Genomic DNA, 21,840 nt, shown 5'->3' with positions numbered 1-21,840 from the left:
CTGGTCCTAGTTATGTGGTTCCTGGAGTAAATGAATGTCCTCAGTCCCATGCAGAAGGGCCTCTTCCAAGGTGACCAGCAGAGTTTCTGTGCAGGGGGCAGGATGATTAATGCTGGGGAGCAGGAAGCCTGAAATTGAAGCATGTCTGCTCCCTGCCTTGATTTGTCTTCCTTTGGAAGGAAGGAAGTCATTACCAGGGTATAGGTCTCGTGTGGGGTCACACGTTGAGATGCTGTTGGAGGAAGGGTGTGGGTTTGCTTTCAGGAACTTGTGTCGGTTCTTAGACATGTGCCTCCCCTCCCCACAGCCCGGTGGCTTCACCATTGAGATCAGTAACAACAACAGCACGATGGTGATGACAGGCATGCGTATCCAGATCGGGACGCAGGCGATTGAGCGGGCCCCGTCCTACATCGAGATCTTCGGCAGGACCATGCAGCTCAACCTGAGTCGCTCGCGCTGGTTCGACTTCCCCTTCACCAGAGAAGAGGCCCTGCAGGCTGATAAAAAACTGAACCTCTTCAGTGAGTCGCCAGCCCCGGGCACAGGCTGTATCCTTCCCATTGTGACTGCTGGCCCGGGTCACTTCTCTGTGGCTCTCCAGTGTTTGGGGAACCCTCTGCTCTACTGCTGTCTGTGTGGTCTTTGCTGTCATGACACTGAGCTTCATTTGAGATATGAAGGAGGCAAGGTGACAGGAGAGGGATGTACTTGAGAGTGGGAGGGGTGGAGATAGGGTCACATTCTGCTTCAGGGTCCACCACTTACACTTGGGTCAGCCTTGCTGATGGGGCTGCCGGCATGCTTATGCAGAGGGGAGGCAAGGTAAGCTTGTGCAGTCACAAGGCTTTCTTAGAGCACAGATGAGAGCCATAGGCCCTGCGTCACTGAGAGGTATTTGGCAATGCCTTGTCTTGCCATGCTGTTGGAAACTTGAAACTCTCAGAGCCTTCCGTAGGCTGGCATCTTTCTCTAGTATCTGCTGGCCACCTGGCTGATGATGTTAGTATGAACGATGATCTGTGCTTTGAACGGGGGTACTCAGGACTCCCTGGGAGTGGGGGATGGGGAATACGGTACCCTGAAAGCACCGGAGGGTCCAATCCCTGCAGTTGCGGTTAGCAACTCTTCTGAGTAGTAGACCTCATCAGCTGTGGTTGGTGGGACTGATTCTTTGTGTAGTCAGCTTCTGTATGAGGCTAGTGTGCTGCTGGAGTCTCAGGAAATGCGGCTCTTCTGTAACTGTAACATGCATGTGATTTGCTTCTTTGTTCACCTTTAGTCTGGTCTTTGCTTTGGAGGCAGTGGTGGCATTAGCCCTTTAGAGAATGTGCTTAATGGCTTCTCTGGCTTGTTTCAGTTGGGGCCTCAGTGGACCCCGCAGGTGTCACCATGATTGATGCTGTGAAGATTTATGGTAAGACCAAGGAGCAGTTTGGCTGGCCAGACGAGCCCCCAGAAGAATTCCCGTCGGCCTCCGTCAGCAACATCTGTCCTTCGAACCTGAACCAGAGCAATGGCACCGGGGAGAGCGACGCAGCCGCCCCCACGGTGACCAGTGGGACTGTCCTGGAGAGGTACACTCCCTGCAGAGCTTGTGTCCTGAGAGTCAGTCAGTCTCAGTTAATACCCCACACCCAGCCTGTATTTTCAGGTTTCCACCCAGCTCCCCGACACTCACTGCCTTCTCTGTGCGGGCAGACCCGAACGTGTTCTGAAGGCCATGAGACTCCAGCCTCTGCCGGGGCTGGTGCGCCTTCTTGGTGCTCAGGTACCCTTTGGAGTAGCCAGAGGCCACTAAGATGCTTAAGCCAGTTTATAGATGAGGATCCAGTCTTGCTGAAATTATGGGGAAAAATCTTCCATTTCATTCTTATTTCATCATTTTTTCATCTTTCTTTGCAGCAGCAAACTTATGTGGTAATAACACTGCTGCAAGAGGCTGGCTGCCATCTGCAGGGAGTCAGAGCCTCATAGGCTCCCTCCAGTGGCCTTCTTCAGCACTATGTGTGGCTTCTTTGTGCTAGGTAGTTACTGGTATGCCATGGCAGATGAAGAACTCATGATGTAAGATGTTGAGTTTCTTACATTGTAAATCATAAGAGTAGCCTGGCTTGGAATCACTGCCGCCCACCAGCAGCCTCCTCTACCTCTTTCTCTCTCTCTCTCTCTCTCTCTCTCTCTCTCTCTCTCCCCTCTCCCTTGCTCTCTCTCTCTTTTCCCCTACCCTATTCTTATATTGTTTGCTTAGGATGTGTTTCCAGGTTTCTCTGAGCTTCACATTTTTTTCCCTTTTTTTTTTCTTTGCTTCTCCCCCAAGTTCTGAAACTGAGTCCCTAACCAAGCTGGACCGGTTAGTATGCCCTCTTTCTCTTCTCTGCACGAGTGAGTGTGTGTCAGAGAGCAGTGTAACCCAATGGTGTGGCTTTGCGTTGGTTCTGCTTCTGTGGAAGAGTCCTGCTTCTTTCTGTTCTGGTCGTTGCATGGCTACAGAGCTGTCCGCGTCAAAGTGGAGAATGCGGAGGGTTGTACGTGCGTGCACCTGGTGTTGGCCGCTCCCAACTTGTTAGCTTTCTCCTTCTTGCCCCCTTCCTCTCTGCACCCTCTCCACGGAGGATGAGAAGGACGGCTGGGGTGGTGGGAGAACGGAGGATCCTACCATCTGAAAAGCAACCGGGGAGCTTATTTCGTCCGATTTCATTTTGTGCCTCTGGTCCCTCCTCCCTAGCTCTTTATTGCCTCTCTCTACCCCTTGACCTTTCTCTCCGTCCGCCTCTCAGCCCTTCCCCGCTCTGTCCATGCCAGCCGTCAGTGTTGGTCATTCACTGTGCCACGTCAGACTCACAGGAGTCCGCCCTGGGGAGCATGTTACTCGGTGCCCTCCCATAGTTGGGTTTCCTGGTCCTTTCCTAAGAGAAATTTCTCAGGTTTCTAAAGGGGCTTTGTAGTATCTTTTAAATGTTGGCAATTGGCATGCTTCTAAAAATATAGTTTATTCTCTTCCCCATACTTAGGGACTCATAGGAAGTGCCTTCATGCATTTTCTAGGAGATGTGAGTAAAATATACGCTAACCTTACCAGTATAGGGAGATAGCTTTAACCTTTCCCCTTGTGTATGTTTCCCTTTGCCTATGACCTGTGGGCACCTGAGCTGTGGATTCCATTGCATCCAGACTGTTAAGCCCGTCTCAGTGATCCCTGCCACAGGCAGCGGGAGGAGCATTTTGATCCTCTTTGAGGAAGAAAGCCCTGTCTTTGAGTCACGGATTACGAATGTGGCCTCGGTTTGATCTCCAAGCAGGCACCAGATTTCTGCCAGCCTGTAACACAGGAAGCGATATGCATGGTGCCTGTGGCAGGTCTTCTTGTGCTTTGATTTTGTACTTGGCATTTAATAGCTGTCCCCAAGGTCCTCACGACTATAGTTTGCAGAGGCTAAGGCACAAGGCGGAGAGAAGGGTTGCTGTACTCAAGCCAGCTTCTCTGTTTCCCTAGGCTGGTTGTGAGTTCTTTAGAAGCCCTGGAAAGCTCCTTTGCTGTTGGTCCAATCATCGAAAAGGCAAGTTACTTTTTCAAAGTACATGGGAGCTTTCTGGAGAGCAGGAAACCAGTGGAGTTGTCAGAGGCCCCAGGCCTTGCAGTTAAGGAACGTTCATAGCTTAATTTTGATTTGTAGAGAAGTCTTTAGCTTCAGACCTTCTGTTCTACTTTTAGGGGACCCATAGTGGGAGTGTTTCATAGAGTAGGATGAGTGTTGGTAGAAGAACCCTGTTCTGGGAGTCATGAGCTTGGGCTCAATTTCTGCACATATATTGTGGGAAGATTATAATTTCTGAAGTTCTCTGTCGGGCTTTTTGCAGTCTGTGGCGATTATCCTTGCCCTGGTGGCCTAGAAGGAGACTGGGGGAGGGCAGGGCATAGGCAGAGCATGTGGCATGGATTCGGCAGGGGTTAGTGATAACCCTGCTGTCTTTCATATCAGGAGAGAAACAAAAATGCAGCTCAGGAGCTGGCCACTTTGCTGCTGTCCCTGCCAGCACCCGCCAGCGTCCAGCAGCAGTCCAAGAGCCTCCTGGCCAGCCTGCACACCAGCCGCTCGGCCTACCACAGCCACAAGGTAACCGTTCCGTCAGGGTGCCGTCTGTGCAGGTGCAGGGCAGGGGTGCCGACAGGGAACCAAGTAAGTTGGCTTTCTGTACATAAGGGCGCAGTGCGGGAGGTGGGAAGGATAGCATCGAGAGACACGCACCGTCTGAAACGTCTCCTGAGAAGTTCACGGATAGCCCTGCAAACTGAGGACAAGCCAACCATGGCTACTGGTTTGCATCTGTGTTTTCTATCACTGTAGTAGGATCAACAGTATTTAAGAAGGGAGGGACATGTGAGTGGGAGTGTCTTCTCACTAGAAGTGGGGGGCGAGGACTCATTCAGGTGATTTCCCTCCTCCGGCTGGCTGTGGGACCACCCTTATTAGGTGTGCTTGCTTGTGAGGTCATTGTCGAATGGCTGTTGGAGAGAGGGAAAATCTGAGAGAGAGGGTCTCACCACCACCCTTATTAGGTGTGCTTGCTTGTGAGGTCATTGTCGAATGGCTGTTGGAGAGAGACAGGGAAAATCTGAGAGAGAGGGTCTCACCTAAACAAGCAAGTAGGGCCAAAGGTGGCAAGTTAGGCTAATTTCCGTGGATGGAGAAGACGGCAGTTCAGATATATGGGGAAGAGGTCAGCAGTCTTGGTTAGCTCCTGTGCCTGCAGCCCAGAGAGCTGAGAAATGCGAGCCTAACCTGCTGAGCCGCTCAGGAAAAGGCAGTTTTGGAAACACAGTCTTTGGGTGATGTGAACTTGCGAAAGAATGACTTTCACTGTTGGAAAGAGATCTGGGATGTTGCAGTTCTGGAGAAGTGGGTGGTTTCAAATTTTCCCATCTTGCTGTGTTGCTGATTTTCTTAGTGCCTTTAATATTTTATGGATTGGGAAGTGTAACTTTGAAGATTTGTTCCAGTTAGCTGGTGGTAATGAACCTGAGGAGGCAAGAGGAGGCAGCTGTCCTGATGACCTGCCAGCTCTGCTCTCCCTTTTGCTTTGGTACCCAGCCCTTCCTGTGGTTTATCTTCTGTGATCCTTCTGTTACAGGACCAGGCCCTGCTCAGCAAAGCTGTGCAGTGTCTCAACACATCCAGCAAGGAAGGCAAGGACTTGGACCCCGAGGTCTTCCAGAGGCTGGTGATCACAGCTCGCTCCATTGCTATCATGCGCCCTAACAACCTTGTCCACTTTACGGAGTCAAAGCTGCCCCAGATGGAAACAGGTGAACTTGGCCTGTGTGGCTGTGGTCCTGAAATCTGCTTAATACGCCTTCTGCACCCTTTTATCTTGACTTCAAGCCAGAGACTTCACTCTCTTGTCATTTACATTGTGGCAGGTTGTTACATTAAGATTGTGCCATTTTAAGTAAATAGTCTTTCCAGTGCTTATGCCTTAGATTATCCTTGGGTTTATTTAGTGCTCTGGACATCAGTGTACCACTAATTACCTCTTAGGATCTTCAGGGTAAAGTTAAGTTAGGACCCCACTTGCTTTAAAGTAATGCACTCAAATCTTTTGCTTTCCTAATGCTCTTTTGCCAGTGTCTTTTTAATATGTGTGGTGGCCTTTCTTAGTGCTCGATTCGGTTTCCTCCTCTCCTCATTTTGCCTGGGTACCAAACTTGTTTCACCTTTATCAAATGTAGTGTGTTGATGCCTTCACTATTCTGTTATTTACATGTACCCATATGTGTCACTGTCTTACTCCTCCTTCTAATACTGTAATCCAGGAATCATTCTAGAAAGCCTCAGATGTTCCCCCAGTTGTTAGAAGCTGAACAGCCGGACCTGAGATCTCGGAATCTGCTGTAAAGATCCTGACTGCTCCCCTTCTCCTTTCTCTAACACACGATGTTTTCTGTGCTGTTCCTTTCCCAGACTGTTTTTTTCCTAGATGTGCCTGCTGGAATCTAGGGATAGTTGGCTTATTGATTGGGGCCCCACTTGAAACTCCCTCCCCAGGCAAGCTTCCTTGACCTGAGTTAACCTTAAAACAAATTAAATTCCATCTCTGATTTACCGTTGTTAATAATTTTTTCTCCTTCTTAGAAGGAGTGGAGGAGGGGAAAGAGCCTCAGAAACAGCTGGAAGGCGACTGCTGTAGTTTCATCACCCAGCTGGTGAACCACTTCTGGAAGCTCCACGCGTCCAAACCCAAGAACGCTTTCTTGGCGCCTGCCTGCCTGCCAGGTACTGTGTGCTGGGAGGGGCTCTTGAATATGGGTAGGTAGCGAAGCCTGAGGCAAGTTCTGCCTTTGAACAGCTTGAACCCCTAGCCTCTAGTCTTCATCCTCCTTTTCTTCCAGAATTAATAGTCAGGCACTAGAAGTCTGTGAGAAGGGGTGCATGATCCTGATGGATGGCAGCGAGGGGGGTTGGTTTCTTGTGTCTCTTCATGTTTGACTGAACATTTCACATAGAAGTGTGTGTGTGTGTGTGTGCGCGCGCCTCTCTCTCTCTCTCTCTCCTTGGTCACATTTAAAAATGTCTTTGAAAACTTGATTCAAAACCAGTTCAAAAGGTAAGAATTAAGTAGGAGCCTTGAGAATTGTTACTTCTAAGCTGCCCCTGCCTTTGATGTCTGTCTTCTCACACCGTCCTGAGTTTGGATGGAAGAGTCAGGATCTGAATAGCAATCTGGAAAGGTAGATCGGCCCCTGGTGCTCAGCTGTGCTTGGAGGTAGCATGGACACTGAACCTAAAAGGGATGTTAGGGGCATGGTTATCATCACCTCAAATTTGGGGTTAGTTGGGCACATTCAGGACCTGCTCACCCCTTCACACTTCTCTGCCCTGTTTTGACATTCCAAAGAGAACACAGCTACTTGTTTCTGTGAAGCAGGAGGTCTGGATAGGCTTTTGAGGATAGTTTGGGAGATTAGGAGACTATTAATAAAACAAATTCAATAATGTGTATGCTTATTATATTTTTGTTAGCTTGACCTTTATGTGGGGATAAGAACTTGTACTTTTGTCTCAGAGTCTCAAGTAGTTAGAAGTTGTTCCATTGCATTTATCTCCCTCCCCTTTAGGCTTAACTCATATTGAAGCTACTGTCAATGCCCTGGTAGACATTATCCATGGCTACTGTACGTGTGAGCTGGACTGTATCAACACAGCGTCCAAGATCTACATGCAGATGCTGCTGTGTCCTGTACGTATTATTGTAGCCCCACATAGCTGGGAATGTCTGGAAGGAATTTTTATAATTTGGTTAAGAAATAAAACAGGCTTAAAGGAGATCATGGAAATTAAGAGTTTTGAATAGCAATAAAAGCTTTAAGATTTTACTTATTCCATGGAGGAAAAGGGTTTGAAGAGGTGATCGACTTTGTCGTGCTTAGTGCTGAATCCCCAGGGAGTATCCTGGTTATTGCTGGTTAGTTAGTACTAAGTAAGTAGTAATTAAAGTGACTACATGGATGACCATCATCAAGATCTGTCTCTAGTGACTGTTACAGAAGCTGAGTGTTTGAAGTACGTACTGTTTTAGCACTGAGCTCAGATGAGCCTGATCATCTGACAAAAAGCCAGAACCCATCTGTAGAGAGCCAGAGCGACTGTGGGAGCAAATGACCCTCCAGTCTGTTCCCTGGAACTGAGGTACAAGAATGGAATGAGTGGGTCTCACCTAAGCCAGGTCAGGAAACGAGATTAACTGCTGAACTCTGTCAGCAGGCTTGCCAGTGATAGTAGGCAGGTGTTCCACACGCATGTGAATGATCGACCAAGAGGAAAGTGTTTTGTAGACAGTTTATGAATAATGTAAACCCAAGTATGACGGTTTCCTTTCAACCTCAGGATCCTGCTGTGAGCTTCTCTTGTAAACAAGCTCTAATTCGAGTCCTGAGGCCCAGGAACAAGCGGAGACATGTGACGTTGCCCTCGTCTCCGCGAAGCAACACCCCAATGGGTAATGTGAGGTCTCAGTTTGGGCTCCCGTGGGTGGTGGGAAGGGGAAAGAAGGACATGCTGCCCAAGGCCCTGGAGGCTTTTGTTTATATATCTATTGTTTTTACCCTCTGTTATTCCACAAGGAAGTTAAGATTGGCATATAAAAATGCATATAGTAACTAGAATAGACATAAAGAAAATCAACACCCTGGGAAAATGAAGGTACAATAGTAAAATCAAGCCAAGGATACAAAAAAGTTTACATTGTGGTCCTATATGGTTAAGTTAAGGTGTTATATTTGGCTGAAAGCTTTGTAAGAGCCACAGCGAAAATAATTTTTCAGGAAAATAGACTTCCTGGTATAAAAGGTCTACATTAAGGCTCCATTTTGTTGCCTAAGGGGTGGTATCCTCAGTGGTCTTACCTGCATCTTTGACAGCAAATTTCAGGAGATTTCCCTCAGGATACACTTGGACACAAGTCAAGGGTATATATAACATGTAACATTTTAGTAAAAGCAATTATCTAAGGATCTAAATATTAGCATTATATTATATAACTCTCTGGATACTTGGTTTCCAATGAATGTCACATACATAATTTAAAATTTTCTGTTAGCCTCATTATAAAGAGTATAAAGGAGTATGTTGAAATTTACTAATTAGTATGTAACAATATTTTAAAGTGTAAATATAAATTATTGGGGAAATATTTTTCATCCTTAAAGTATTTTTTATACAGTATTAAACTAGTGTGTAGTATATGCTGATATCATATCTCCACTGGGACTAGTCCCAGTTGAACTACTCAGGGGCCACATGTGGCTGGGCTCCTGTGTGCCAAGTGCAGGTCCAGAGGAATGCGTATAGCTTTATGACCTTCAGTCTTCTCTGAATATCATTTATCTTCACTTTTGACAAGTTAGGCAACAGTTTGTGCATCTTTGGTGAGAAGCTGGAGTGTAGGTAGTTTCTGTTTCCAGTTCCGGCCACACTCACATGCTTTCAGGTCCCCATCTTCTTCTGATAGTTGAGTCTGGCCTCTCCCTTCTTAGACGGCTCTCCCCTTCGCCCAGGGGCTGGCCCGGCAGGACGTGCACTCAGTGATTGCATATTTCCGTCCTAGTTCTTCTCATAGTGCTATGTAGTGTGAAAATCTCACCAACCCACTTGTTTTGGGAACAGTAGTAAAATAACACTCCAGGCTGCCATGACAGATAACAGATATTATTATAGTATTTATTTTCCTTATCTTGTCCAAGGTGTCCTGAGAGTTGGTGGGGGCTCATAGGCCAGTTGATCGTAGATTTCTCTGCTTTATGGAATTCCCTTTTATACAAGGTTTTTCGCCTTTATTGGCTATAAGGGGGACAAAAGTGTCACTGCTAGCCCTGTCTTCCTGGACCCGGCCAGGTCCAGGAAGCACGAGGACAGGCTGGGCGTAGCACTCTGGAGTCTCCCTCTGAGGCACAGGTGCCAGCTCGTAGCTTATCTGGGTTTGTTTGCTCCATGACTCCTCACACCACATGCTGAGGAAGGAAAGACCTTCACATACCTTCAGGTGACTGGGGTTTCTGTGACTCAGGAGACAAGGATGACGATGACGATGATGACGCGGATGAGAAAATGCAGTCATCAGGGATCCCGAATGGTGGTCACATCCGGCAGGAAAGCCAGGAGCAGAGTGAGGTGGACCATGGAGATTTTGAGATGGTGGTGAGTCTGGAGCCAGAAATGGGATGACGGGCCTCTTACTATCCTCTGGCTCTTACTCAGTGGACTTCAAAAGCTGCCTCTTACCACAGGACACCGACACAGCTTTCTCTTTGCAGTCTGAGTCAATGGTCCTGGAGACAGCTGAGAACGTTAACAATGGCAACCCCTCTCCCCTCGAGGCCCTGCTGGCGGGCGCAGAAGGCTTCCCCCCCATGCTGGACATCCCACCAGATGCCGATGACGAGACCATGGTTGAACTCGCCATTGCCCTGAGCCTGCAGCAGGACCAGCAAGGTAGAAGGCAGTGCCAGGGGTACAGCGGCCACCGGCCTTGCACAGGAAGGAGGGTGTGGCAGTCACTGATGTGCAACTGACTTAGCTTGTCCTCAGGTTTGGGGAGAGGTCTATCTGGGTGAGAGCTGTTCAGAGATACAGGTGGAGAGTAAGAAGGATTATGGTGGCATTTTCAGTCTGGAAGCCAATCTCATAGTTTTTGTCAGTTTGGTCATGTGGATTATTCCCTCCCAAATCTGTTAGATTCCTTTACCCTGTGTCCTACCTGAGCGAAGGACACAGGTTTGCTTATAGCCTTCTACCCTGCCAGTAAGCAAACGTGGTGTTTGGACCACACCAGCTATTGGTTAGCTTCCTCTAGGCCAGCAGGTGAGCTTAGCTTCCCGAGGGCAGCAGGTGGCCAGAGCAGCACCGCGGAGGGTCTGGGGCGGCTGTGGCTCATTCTGCACTTGTTTCCCAGGCAGCAGCAGCAGTGCCCTGGGCCTGCAGAGCCTGGGGCTGTCCGGGCAGGCGCCCAGCTCTTCCTCTCTGGACGCAGGAACCCTCTCTGACACCACAGCATCAGGTAACTGTCCACAGCAGGAGCCGGCTCAGGCCACAGGGCCTTGGGCCTCATCTCCAGTGCTGTGAGAACGGAACAGGCAGCTGCTTTGACAAGCCATTCCGGACCTCAGCTTCCACCCTGGCTTCGGGTGCCTGGCCATGGAAGGCCCGCTGGCGCCGCTCGGCCAGGCACTCACGGCTTCGCTCCATGCCCTTTGCATGCTGCCTGGCTTCAGCTAGTTCCCCAAGGAGAGGCCGAGAGAGCAGCTTGTAGGGTCGGTCAGCTTCCGGGCTTAAATGACAGCTTTCAGGTTCCTCATCAGCTCTGATATCTTAGCGTTCAAAGAAAGACAAGAAGTAGAGATTATGCCCCTTGTCTTGCAAATAAAAGTGAAGCTGCAAGAAGCCGAGCTGGCTGCAGGGTCAGTGTGGCTGAGCACCAGGCATCTGTGAGCGAGGGAGGCCGGGATTTCGTGCACAATTCAGATGCATAGGAAATCCTCAGATCTCATTTTGTCTTCATTTTCCATCTCTTTCCTAACTTGACAAAAAATATTTTCCTGAGTAGAGAGTTGGACCAAGATAGAAGAGGATGGAACGTCTGAACAAGCTGCTGGAAACGCAGCCCGAGTAATTTACGGGTTGACATGGAGTTTTGCAGACGGATGCTTCCCTGTATTTGTTTCTTTTTTATTTTCCTGTTGGGAGTGTCCCCCTGGATAGGGAAGAAAGGGAGAATTGGCTGGCCCTTCTCAGCTGCTGCTTTCCTTTGCCCGTTAGTCGCTGTCATTTCCAGCTTGGAGGTCGCTGTTGTGCTGCGCCGGTCATGCTGCGCCTTGGTGCTCTGTGGCTGTCTTGGCTTCCCTCCCTTGTGTCCCTCGTCCGGCATTTTCCTCCTGTCTCAGCTCAGCCCTGATCCTGGATGCTGTGGCTGTCTCTGGGGAATTTCCTTGCTTCATTATTAGTATCTGATGAGGATGACTAGAAGGGGTGAAATTTCTCAGTGAGCTCCCCTCTGGACCACCTGATTCAAAGAAAAACAGGGTTGATTCAAGAACCCACATAAGTGATTTCCTAACTAAGCACGAATTAACTGATTCTGAAACAAATCTCCTTAAAAGTCAGAGTTCTGTGCTTTGAATGGGAATGGCTACTTTCCAATCTCAGCAGGTCAGTACACCTATACAGTGGTGACTATGAAGCATCTTAGTCAGAAAATTGTATGTGTCACCGATTCTTACTGAATCTCTGCACCGTTCTTGCCCTGTAACAAACAGCAAAGGAAATGCCCGGTGAACTGGGTTTGTACTGTTCACAGCGCACTGTGTACAGTATGTGTTCCTGTTAGGTATTAACCAGCAGAGCAGATCTTTCCTTTTCCTTTGACGACAGGAGAGGGAGACTGTGTTGTGCCCTCTGCACCGTGTGGTTGATGCTCTCGCCCCAAGGCGGGGTTTTTACCTGTAACAGCTCTCGTTACTCTCTTAGCCCCAGCCTCCGACGACGAGGGCAGTACTGCTGCGACGGATGGTTCCACTCTCCGGACCTCGCCTGCTGACCACGGCGGTAGTGTGGGCTCAGAGAGCGGGGGAAGCGCAGTGGACTCGGTGGCTGGCGAGCACAGTGGTAATGTGGCTTGGGGTCCTGATCTCCTTGGGCAGAGGGTGGGGACTTTCTGGAAGCCTCGTGGAATTCATTTGATCTCACCAGGTTCAAGTGTTCAGTAGTAATAGCTTAAGCTCAGTGAGGTTAATGTTGAAATATTTTATGGGCAACTTTGTATTGTCTGTTAGTGGAAGAAGGCAGTGATCTACCTAACACCAAATTTAAAACAATTATGGCATGACCTTGAAATCCATCATACTGGATGTTGCTCCTTTTGTCAGGGGAAAATGTTTTGAGTGGTCATTGTTAATGATTTGATATTAATTAACATAGGAGGTCATCTTCACGGTATACTAGTTGATAGGGTGGGGCTCCAGATTGAGGAAGCACCCCAAAGCCATGTGGGTTTGATCTTATAAATCAGTCTGTGAATATGAAAATTTTTTATGGAGCTGATAATCTCGAGATTCCCAAATCAGTACATGTCCTCTAGAATTGAAAGGGAAATCTGTTAGTAGCTGAGATTAATGTTGTTCTTTTTTTATTTATTTATTTTTTACAGAGACAGACAGTGAGTTAGAGAGAGGGATAGACAGGGACAGACAGACAGGAATGGAGAGAGATGAGAAGCATCAATCATTAGTTTTTCATTGCGTGTTGCAACACTTTAGTTGTTCATTGATTGCTTTCTCATATGTGCCTTGACCACGGGCCTTCAGCAGACTGAGTAACTCCTTGCTGGAGCCAGCAACCTTGGGTTCAAGCTGGTGGGCTTTTGCTCAAACCAGATGAGCCCGCGCTCAAGCTGGTGACCTCGGGGTCTCGAACCTGGGTCCTCTGCATCCCAGTCCGACGCTCTCTCCACTGCGCCACCACCTGGTCAGGCAAGGTTGTTCTTGTGGGTAGATAATTATGTCCCATAGAGGATGAGGCTGCCCTGAGAGCCGTTTAGCATAGGGCTCTGGGGTCCAAATTGTGAATTCCATCCTGACTTAGCTTCACACAGAAAAAGAAGTTTCCTAAGCTACCAGTCATCTTCTAACTGTTGTTGACTTCAGCATGCATTGGGTTACATCATGCCTTGGGAATTTGATTTGTGCTTTTAAACCGTTTCCCTGCAGTATCTGGCCGGAGCAGTGCTTACGGTGATGCCACAGCAGAGGGGCACCCGGCCGGACCAGGAAGTGTCAGCTCTAGCACTGGTGCCATCAGCACCACCACCGGACACCAGGAAGGAGATGGCTCTGAGGGGGAAGGCGAAGGCGAAGGCGAAGGAGACGTCCACACCAGCAACAGGTCAGGACCCACTCATTTCTGCTTTCCTGTGGGAGGGTATTTTAGCAACAGGATGAGGATCCATTGCACGAGGTGGAGTAGGTGATAACAGTATATGGCCTTTGAAATACGAAGATAATAAACTCAGAAAACAGTTTAAAGTCTTTGCAAGTGTTCCAGACCTGTCTTCTATATCCTGATTAGAATTGCATCAAATCAATTGTGAGAGAATAGAAAGTTTTCCCCTTAAGGCTTCCATTTCTAGCCCAGGGGTCGGGAACCTATGGCTCGCGAGCCAGATGTGGCTCTTTTGATGGTTGCATCTGGCTCGCAGACAAATCTTTAATAAAAAATAATAATAACGTTAAAAATATAAAACATTCTCATGTATTACAATCAATTCATTTCCTACCACTCACGTTCATGGTTGCGGGTGCCTGGAGCCAATCACAGCTGTCCTCCGAGACAACACCAAATTTTTATTGGATAATGCCTAAAGTACACGGGTCATTGTATGGCTCTCATGGAATTACATTTTAAAATATGTGGTGTTCATGGCTCTCTCAATCAAAAAGGTTCCCGACCCCTGCTCTAGCCCTTGGTGACTGAGAAGTGGTTGTCATAAAAAACATGTGTCCTCCCCACTCAAATAAACTCCATAAACTCACTTTGTAGCATCGTCTTTATAAATGGCATTGTTATAGGCTCTACAGTGATAGTTATTGAAGCTACACTATAAACAGCTGCTTGTGCAGCATGTTCATAAGTTAATGGAGAAGTAATAGAGCTAATACATGTTTCTACCTACAAGAAGACCAGTCGGGAAGCACTTGGCAAATTGAAACTAATGTAAAAATTCTAATCCATCTTCCTCAGGCACTCTGGTGTTGTTTGTATTGGGTTGGTGAAGTGACCATATTGGTAACCAGGAGATCACTAGAGAAACAGGAAGAAAAACCTAAGAATTCACTTGTGATATAGTGTTTGTTAAATTGGTTGAGGCCCCAGTGATCACATTAGTGCAGAAATGAGTCAGCATTTTGAACTGATTGACTTTAATCTGACAAAGAGGGCATTGAAGCAGCCAGGCATCCGAGAGCCCCCTGTTGTGCCCACCACAGCCTCTCACACTCTGGACATCTAGAGAGGATCTGCCCCAGTGTGACTGCCCTAGTTAGATGGAATTTGTTTTTTAACTTAATGTTAAGGGGTTGTCTACTTAATCTTTTGTTTCTCTCTCTTAATTTGATTTCTTGGTTAATCACATTGATCTAGGTTTCATGAGTTCAGATAACATGGTCTTGCCAAGGGGTTGTCAGTTTTATTTGTAAAGAACCAACCTTTAGCTTTGGGTTTTCTTTTCTCTGTTATAAGTCTGCTTTCTGTTTTGTTTCCACTTCTTATCATTTTCTTTTTTGGCTTACTTTTTTTAATACCTTACTTTTGTGTGGTTTAATTTTCTGTCCTTTTATTCTAGCTTGATAAGATGAACACTTAAATCATTAACTTAAAACCTTTCTTTTTAAATACATATTTGAAGCTATATATTTCTCTCTAAAATTTCCTTTGCACATTGTTTCTGCCTGAGCCCATATATTTCACTATTTTGTATTTTCATTGCTGTTCAGGCAAATGTTTTCTAAATTCTGTTATATTTTGGTATTTGGGCCCAGGGAATATTTAGAAACATGTTGCTAAATCTCCAAATATTTGGGGATTTTCTAATTCTTTTTCTGATACTAATTTATAGTTTAATTTACTATGGTTGGGGAACATACTTTGTGATTTCAGTCCTTCGAAATATTTTGAGATTCATCATTGTTTCTAAAATGATGTTATATCTTTTTAGGATTTTTAGATTTTTTTTGCAGGAGGGTCAATTTAGGTAACCTAGCCATCCATATTAGTAATGGAAGACTCTAAAGTGGTTTTTAGTTAATTATTTTCCAAGAATAAGTTAAACAATTAGGTGACTTATTTTAAAGAAGATAATAACTGACTTTTTACTTTAAGTCACAAGAAAAGGAAATGGTAATTTCTCGTAATGTTTAATTATTTTATTAAGGTCCAGAGTACTAAGAGTTTGAAAAGCTACTGATCTGGTGTGATCTTGGCCCAGGTCCAGACCCTGCTCATCTTGTTGACTTTTCCTGTGTGTGTGTGTGTGTGTGTGTGTGTGTGTGTGTGTGTGTGTTCACTCATGTGCATGTTCTCCAAATCTGAAGATTTTAATCCATCTCAGAGGTCATATTTTATTCTAACAGTGCTGACCTGCTGCTGTCACCTCCTCTTGCTTCACTTGCACCTCATTCATTCCTGGCTGGTTTTTACTCGTGTGTAGCCCCCACATAGCTTGCCTGCTTATTCATGAATGTGTTTGTGGCTTTATGTGTTAGTGAGGGACATTTAGTTCATTCCTTCGAGTTCTTTTTAGAATGATAATCACTATTCAAAAAAGACATTGTATTTTCATTCAGACTTATTATTTTGAAAATATTCTGGGTAATTGCCTGCTAGGATATGTAATGCACAAAAATCATACTTAACTACATAGGTATATGGTTTCTTACATTCAATAAAATAAAATGAAGAATGATTTACTCTGAGAGTGAATCCATTAATTCATTCAGCAAATGCACCCTTAAATCCATGTAAGTCTGTGTATGAGGTGAGACTGCCAGCCAACTTGTAGCAAGGTCCTAATTAATTTATTTTTATACTGGTCCATTTGAATCAGTGCATTCACTAGAGATCCAGGGGCACACACTTAGCATGGAAGCCCAGCTGTATGTTTGCAGATGGAGAAGGCTTGGTAGTGGCCAACTGAGTACTCACGGGTCCGGTATGGGAAGGGTGGTGTTGAAATTGAATTTTACACTAGGGAATTGATGGATAAGATGTGAGAGGTAAAGGTAGAGCCGTGACTGGCCTTCCTAAGGACTTGAAAAGCACAGAATGAAAGAGTTGGGACACTATGCAACTGGATAATATAGAATTTATAGATAGAAGAACCCAAGAAAATAATATCTGGAGGCAGAGTAGAGCCATGTGCTGGATAAAACCATAATGCTTACCACTAAAGGTTTGATTTTGTTACCGAGAACAGCTAAGACCCGATTGCTTGAGAAATATTTTAACTTTCTGATAGTAGGTTTTCAGCATTATTACTTGTATTTTGTAGTAGTTTGTTCCTTTTTAACAGAGTGAGATTTCTCCTATGTTGTTGGTATAACAAATAGGCATTTGTTAATATTTTTTTAATGCTAGGATTGTTCCTAAGCAGTAGGTTCCTTTTTTTACCTTAGTGGCAGGGAAGAACTGTATTCAGCTGGTGAGTGGTTGTGTACTTCTCACATTTCATCTTTTTCCTTGGCTTTTTGTAGGCTGCATATGGTCCGTCTGATGCTGCTGGAGAGACTACTGCAGACCTTGCCCCAGTTACGAAATGTCGGCGGTGTCCGGGCCATCCCGTACATGCAGGTAGCCCTCGGTTCGCTGGCTGGGTCACTTTGTAGTTGGACGGTCCTTAAGCATGCTGACATCTTTCTTCCAGAGGCTCTGTAAACCTTCGGTATGAAGCCGTATAACAACGAAATGCAATTTTGAACTGCAGGTCACACAGCCCTTCATTTTATAGATGAAAAGGCCGAGGGTTAGAGAACTTTTTTTAGATGTTCAGTCATCCAGCTAGTTATTGACAGAACCAGGAGCAAATGTCTGCTCTAGAGATTCTTAGACTATATAGTCTGGTCTTCATTAATATTAGTTAAAATATTGGCTTGTGATAGCTGTTCTCCCACTAGTTGCCTTCCTCTTGGGCAACATTGTTTAATTCTTAGCACAGCATAGTGCCAAGTGTGGTATGTACCAAAACTTGCCTTTTTTTTTTTAAAAGAGATGAGAAGCATCAATTCGTAGTTGTGTTACTTTAGTTGTTCATTGATTGGTGCTTCTCATACATGCCTTGACCTGGGGTTCTCAAGCCAAGCCAGTGACTATGGTATCGTTTTGATGATCTCATATTCAAGCCAGCGACTCCACACTCATGCTGGCGAGCTTGTGCTCAAGCCAGCAACCTTGGGGTATTGAATCTGGTTATCTCAGCATCCCAGATAGACGTTCTGTCACTGTGTCACCACCAGTCAGGCCAAAATTTGACTTTTCTGACTCTGGACACTTAAACTTTGGATACCTTGGGATTTAGAACCTTTTTATGGATTGCTGGTTTAATTGACAGGGAAGTCAGGAAGATTGGGATTTCTTCTGCAACACCTTGTGTTCCGAGTTGTTGTGTAGGGAATTGGCTTCCACGTTTTCTCTCTGTTGACTTCTAGGTCATTCTGATGCTCACTGCAGACCTGGATGGAGAAGATGAGAAAGACAAGGGGGCCCTGGACAACCTGCTGTCCCAGCTTATTGCTGAACTGGGCATGGATAAAAAGGTAAAATTTGAGTCATTCTGTGTGAAAAATAGGGACTGGATAAGACCAGTTCTCAGTGTTTTATTCCTCTCTGAGAGAGCTTCCCCTAGACTCAGGTGACCATCATCGAGGACTCCAGTTCTGTTGATTCAGCAGCGTTTTCAGCGCCCACTCTGGCCAGGCATACTTTTGGATCTGGGTATAAATGGGGAACAAGGTGAAGCCCCTGCCCTCATGGACCTCCTGTAGTTCTACAAGGTGAAGACGGAATTAGTTGTTTCTCTCTTGATAAGGCCTCCTAAGGGTATCAGGCTTTTGCTAATCTAGATGTAGTGTGTGGATACATGAGCTTGTTTTTTCTGATTCCATCTGAGGAATAATGAGTGCTGATAGACTGGAGGGAGTCTGGTTCAGAGGTTGCCGTGAGCCTAGCAGTCTGAGCCCTGGGCTCTGCTTCTGCCTGCAGGACGTCTCCAAGAAGAATGAGCGCAGTGCCCTGAATGAGGTTCATCTGGTCGTGATGAGACTCCTGAGTGTCTTCATGTCCCGGACCAAGTCCGGATCCAAGTCTTCCATATGTGAGGTATCTTTGCTTTGAGCTTATGGGTGTGAGGAAGGGTAGGAGGCTTGTCTGATTAGGGCTGAGGGCAGAGGTGATAGTGCTCTGTTAGAGGAAGGCCATTGTTGCCCTAGGGGAGTTCAGTTCTAAGCTGTCGCCTCTTCAGAACAGAGCCTTCACCTTTTTCAGAACCCCTTCCAAATTCTGATCTTTGTCAAAATCCCTCCATTGGAGGGGTTACAGGGTTTGGAAATTTCATTATTGAGAAGCAGGGGCCTGTTCTGCAAGGCGTGTAGTAGCTAAGAGGATTCCCCACTGTGTGTTGCTATAAGGTATGGTAATAAAGCAGAGAGAAAGCAGTGTGCACGTGGTGGAAAGGAGATTAACACAAAGCAGAGAAGGTAGAAATGGAGGCTGAACTGCATCCAATCTTAATGAGCTTATGAGCTGTGGGGTTTGCTGGGATTTGCAAGGCTCTCTAATGGTTTTATTTACAGTAGCTTTTCTCCTTTTTTATTCATGTGATCACTCACCCCATTTCCTTTGGGAGCCGGTTCTATGAGAAGAGCCCCTATCGAGAGGGTGGGGTTGCTAAAAAGTGACTATAGGAAAGTTTTCTCTTCTTCTTAAAATGGTCTTCTTTCCTAGTTGCCTAAGGACAAGAGAAAAGCCATCTCCTCCAGGTGGAAAGGCTGTCTGAGCCTTGCCGCTTATCCTCTGGCATGTGTGTGTAGGGAGATTAGAGTTGAGAACTGGTGATTTTGGGTTATTCTCTTACCATGTCGTTATTCAAAAGAGGTGGGGAAGTGTTTGAGCTAGTTGGGAAACTTGAACTCAAGAGACTGACCCACCCACCACCATGACCAGTGATTCCCCCATGAGTGTGTGTGCTCCCCAGCACCCAGCTCCGCCCCACACAGTGAGAAGGGACAGATTTAATGCCCAGCAGCGTTCACAAGCATTCTTGCCCTCGCCCTCCCAGTCGTCCTCCCTCATCTCCAGCGCCACTGCGGCAGCCCTGCTCAGCTCCGGGGCTGTAGACTACTGCCTGCACGTGCTCAAGTCCCTGCTGGAGTACTGGAAGAGCCAGCAGAGTGACGAGGAGCCTGTCGCTGCCAGCCAGTTGCTGAAGCCACACACGACTTCCTCCCCTCCCGACATGAGCCCGTTCTTCCTCCGCCAGTATGTGAAGGTGAGGGCTTTCCCCGCCGGGAGCCGCTGCTGCCACTCCTCCCAAGCACACTCAGTGATGGAGCTGAAGGCGTGGAGGGCAGGGGTCTGCAGGAGGGCCTGCGTCCCTGGGTGGGCCTTGTTCTCAGCCTGATTTACTAAATAACCTTCTCCTGGGATCCCGAGTCCGGCCCTTATAAACCTGAGGAGTGAATGAACTCAGTCATCATCCTTTCTCTTTAAGTTCCTCAGAAAAAGATGAGATGGTACAAGGTCACAGTATCAGTAATGGGTCACATCCTCATGTGTATGTCAGATACTCCCCCTGCTGTCATTAGAGTCCCTTTAACATGCTAGTTGAGAAAATGGGCTTTCTGATTAGGTGAGTGTGGGAACAAGATGCTAGGAACAGTTGTTCTCACTAGCCATTAGGCTTTCAGAAGTCCTATCTAACCTTCGTAAGCCTCAGTTTATACCGAGTGAATGAGGATACACAGAGCATCTGCTTTATAGCGTTGTGAGCATGGAATGAGGGGACGTTTGCAAAGCACGCTGCCTGGCACGTACCAGTGCTCTGTAAATGCTCATTATTACCATTGCCATTTCAGAGTCAGTGAGCAGGACTAGCCGTGCTTCTTACTGCCAACTCAGAGCTGCTTTGAATAGTATAGGAGTATAACAGGCACAGAGTAGGAACCTGATCGTGTCCTTCGTCCTTCTCTTTATAATAACCCTGTGGTGGTTAGTTATTACTTTTCGGCCAAATACTTATTTGTGGGTCCAGCTGTCTACTTTTCTCTCTAGTTTCCTCACTGACAATAGCCTTGCATTCAGCCCTACTAACTTGTGCATTCCCCCACATGTGGCCGTTGCCTTTGTACAGGCTATCATTTTTGAAGTTCTTTTCCTCTCCCTCATCATCCCTTCCTCCATTTAGCTAATTCTTCTTCAAGATGCAGCTCAAGCACTGGGTCCTAGGGAAAACCTCCCTTAACACACTCTTCCCTGCTAGCAAGTCTGATCGAGACAGCGTTTCCCTGGCTTCCCAGAGCTCCCTGTGCACACATATGGAGTCCCCTTCAAACTGTCAGCCAAGACTATTTTATTCCTGTTTTTCCTCCCTGTGCTTGGCACAGGACCGGTAAAGAACTGGTGATTGAATATAGGACATGTTGTGCAGACTCTCCCTGGGGACCACACAGCCTGAAGGATAGCTGCTATCTCCACTGTCCTCATGTCTCCCTTTACCCCTGTCTCCCCGCCTCTGTGTATGGTGTGAACCCAGGATCTCGACTGAGTTTAGTGATCCTAGCCCCTTGACTTAAATTTTTCTTGTTATAGAAGTTTTAGTTCTAGGGAATGGACTATATCTCTCATAAAAAGTTCAAAATCTTTCCCTGCTACTGTTTTTTCAGTATTTTCCCATTCTAAGTAAGTTTAATGTAAGTAGAATATAATCAATTCAGTGTCTAAACCACAGAGTGACATGTTAGATCTTTTAAGACCAGTGAGATCTATCTCCACTGTGACCTTCACATGGAATGAACTTGCCCAGGAGCCGGGGTCCTGGCTTGGTTGGTAATCTGAACTGTCAGCTGGTGGTGGCATCACTGACCAACTCTAGTAGAAGGTGTGCCTAACGAGCAGTAAACCAGGCTTTTCTTAAGTGTCATGGAAATTGTCCAGAACCAGTTCTTACACAAATGTTCTTCTCCAGGGTCATGCTGCTGATGTGTTTGAGGCCTACACGCAGCTTCTAACAGAGATGGTGCTGAGGCTTCCGTACCAGATCAAGAAGATCGCTGACACCAGTTCTCGAATCCCACCTCCTGTCTTCGACCACTCATGGTTTTACTTTCTCTCGGAGGTAAGGGAGGGAGCAGTGCCAGCTGAGGAAAGGAGGCATTAGCCGTGACTGTGTTGGGGGCCCCTCTCCTAATCCTCACGTGGTGTCTCCCCCAGGGCTCACCCTGGGCAGGGGACAAAAGTAGGATTGCAGTTGTGAGTATTTGAAACGGAGTTTTTCTTGTATTATTTATGTGAATTATTGTATTATTTTCCATACAAACAACTGTAAACCCACCTTTGCCCCTCCCCGTATATGGTGAAACTGGCCAAAGTGCATCAAAGCACGCCGTCCACTTTAGTTTCTGAGTCTGTTTAACTTCCCCACCCACACAGTGAGAATGGACGAGTTTAATGCTTCTGACTCTGTGCAGAAAACAGGAAGTATGCTGGTTAAATTAACAGAGCTGTTTTAATGTAGGGAATTGGTTAA

At 46.6% G+C, this 21,840-nt stretch overlaps 1 protein-coding gene across 6 annotated transcripts in view; it reads left to right on the top strand.

Moving 5' to 3' along the window:
- Positions 1-21,840, top strand: part of UBR4 (ubiquitin protein ligase E3 component n-recognin 4) — a 130,783-nt gene that overhangs the window by 61,374 nt on the left and 47,569 nt on the right. The window contains exons 48-66 of one of the 6 annotated variants that reach the window (XM_066375240.1): positions 308-524; positions 1,361-1,577; positions 2,321-2,353; positions 3,497-3,560; positions 3,984-4,118; positions 5,134-5,308; positions 6,138-6,275; positions 7,118-7,239; positions 7,887-7,998; positions 9,565-9,695; positions 9,812-9,989; positions 10,450-10,554; positions 12,003-12,158; positions 13,259-13,433; positions 16,796-16,892; positions 17,747-17,854; positions 18,300-18,416; positions 19,375-19,584; positions 21,280-21,429. In XM_066375240.1, coding sequence (XP_066231337.1) covers positions 308-524; positions 1,361-1,577; positions 2,321-2,353; positions 3,497-3,560; positions 3,984-4,118; positions 5,134-5,308; positions 6,138-6,275; positions 7,118-7,239; positions 7,887-7,998; positions 9,565-9,695; positions 9,812-9,989; positions 10,450-10,554; positions 12,003-12,158; positions 13,259-13,433; positions 16,796-16,892; positions 17,747-17,854; positions 18,300-18,416; positions 19,375-19,584; positions 21,280-21,429 — 2,640 coding nt within the window. Of the gene's footprint in view, positions 1-307; positions 525-1,360; positions 1,578-2,320; positions 2,354-3,496; positions 3,561-3,983; positions 4,119-5,133; positions 5,309-6,134; positions 6,276-7,117; positions 7,240-7,886; positions 7,999-9,564; positions 9,696-9,811; positions 9,990-10,449; positions 10,555-12,002; positions 12,159-13,258; positions 13,434-16,795; positions 16,893-17,746; positions 17,855-18,299; positions 18,417-19,374; positions 19,585-21,279; positions 21,430-21,840 lie in introns of all 6 variants that reach the window. The other 5 variants (XM_066375243.1, XM_066375239.1, XM_066375242.1 and 2 more) reach the window with 5 other exon arrangements.

Source organism: Saccopteryx leptura, chromosome 3, assembly GCF_036850995.1.
Source record: "Saccopteryx leptura isolate mSacLep1 chromosome 3, mSacLep1_pri_phased_curated, whole genome shotgun sequence".
NCBI lineage: Eukaryota > Metazoa > Chordata > Mammalia > Chiroptera > Emballonuridae > Saccopteryx > Saccopteryx leptura.
This window is presented reverse-complemented; position numbering and strand designations above follow the sequence as displayed.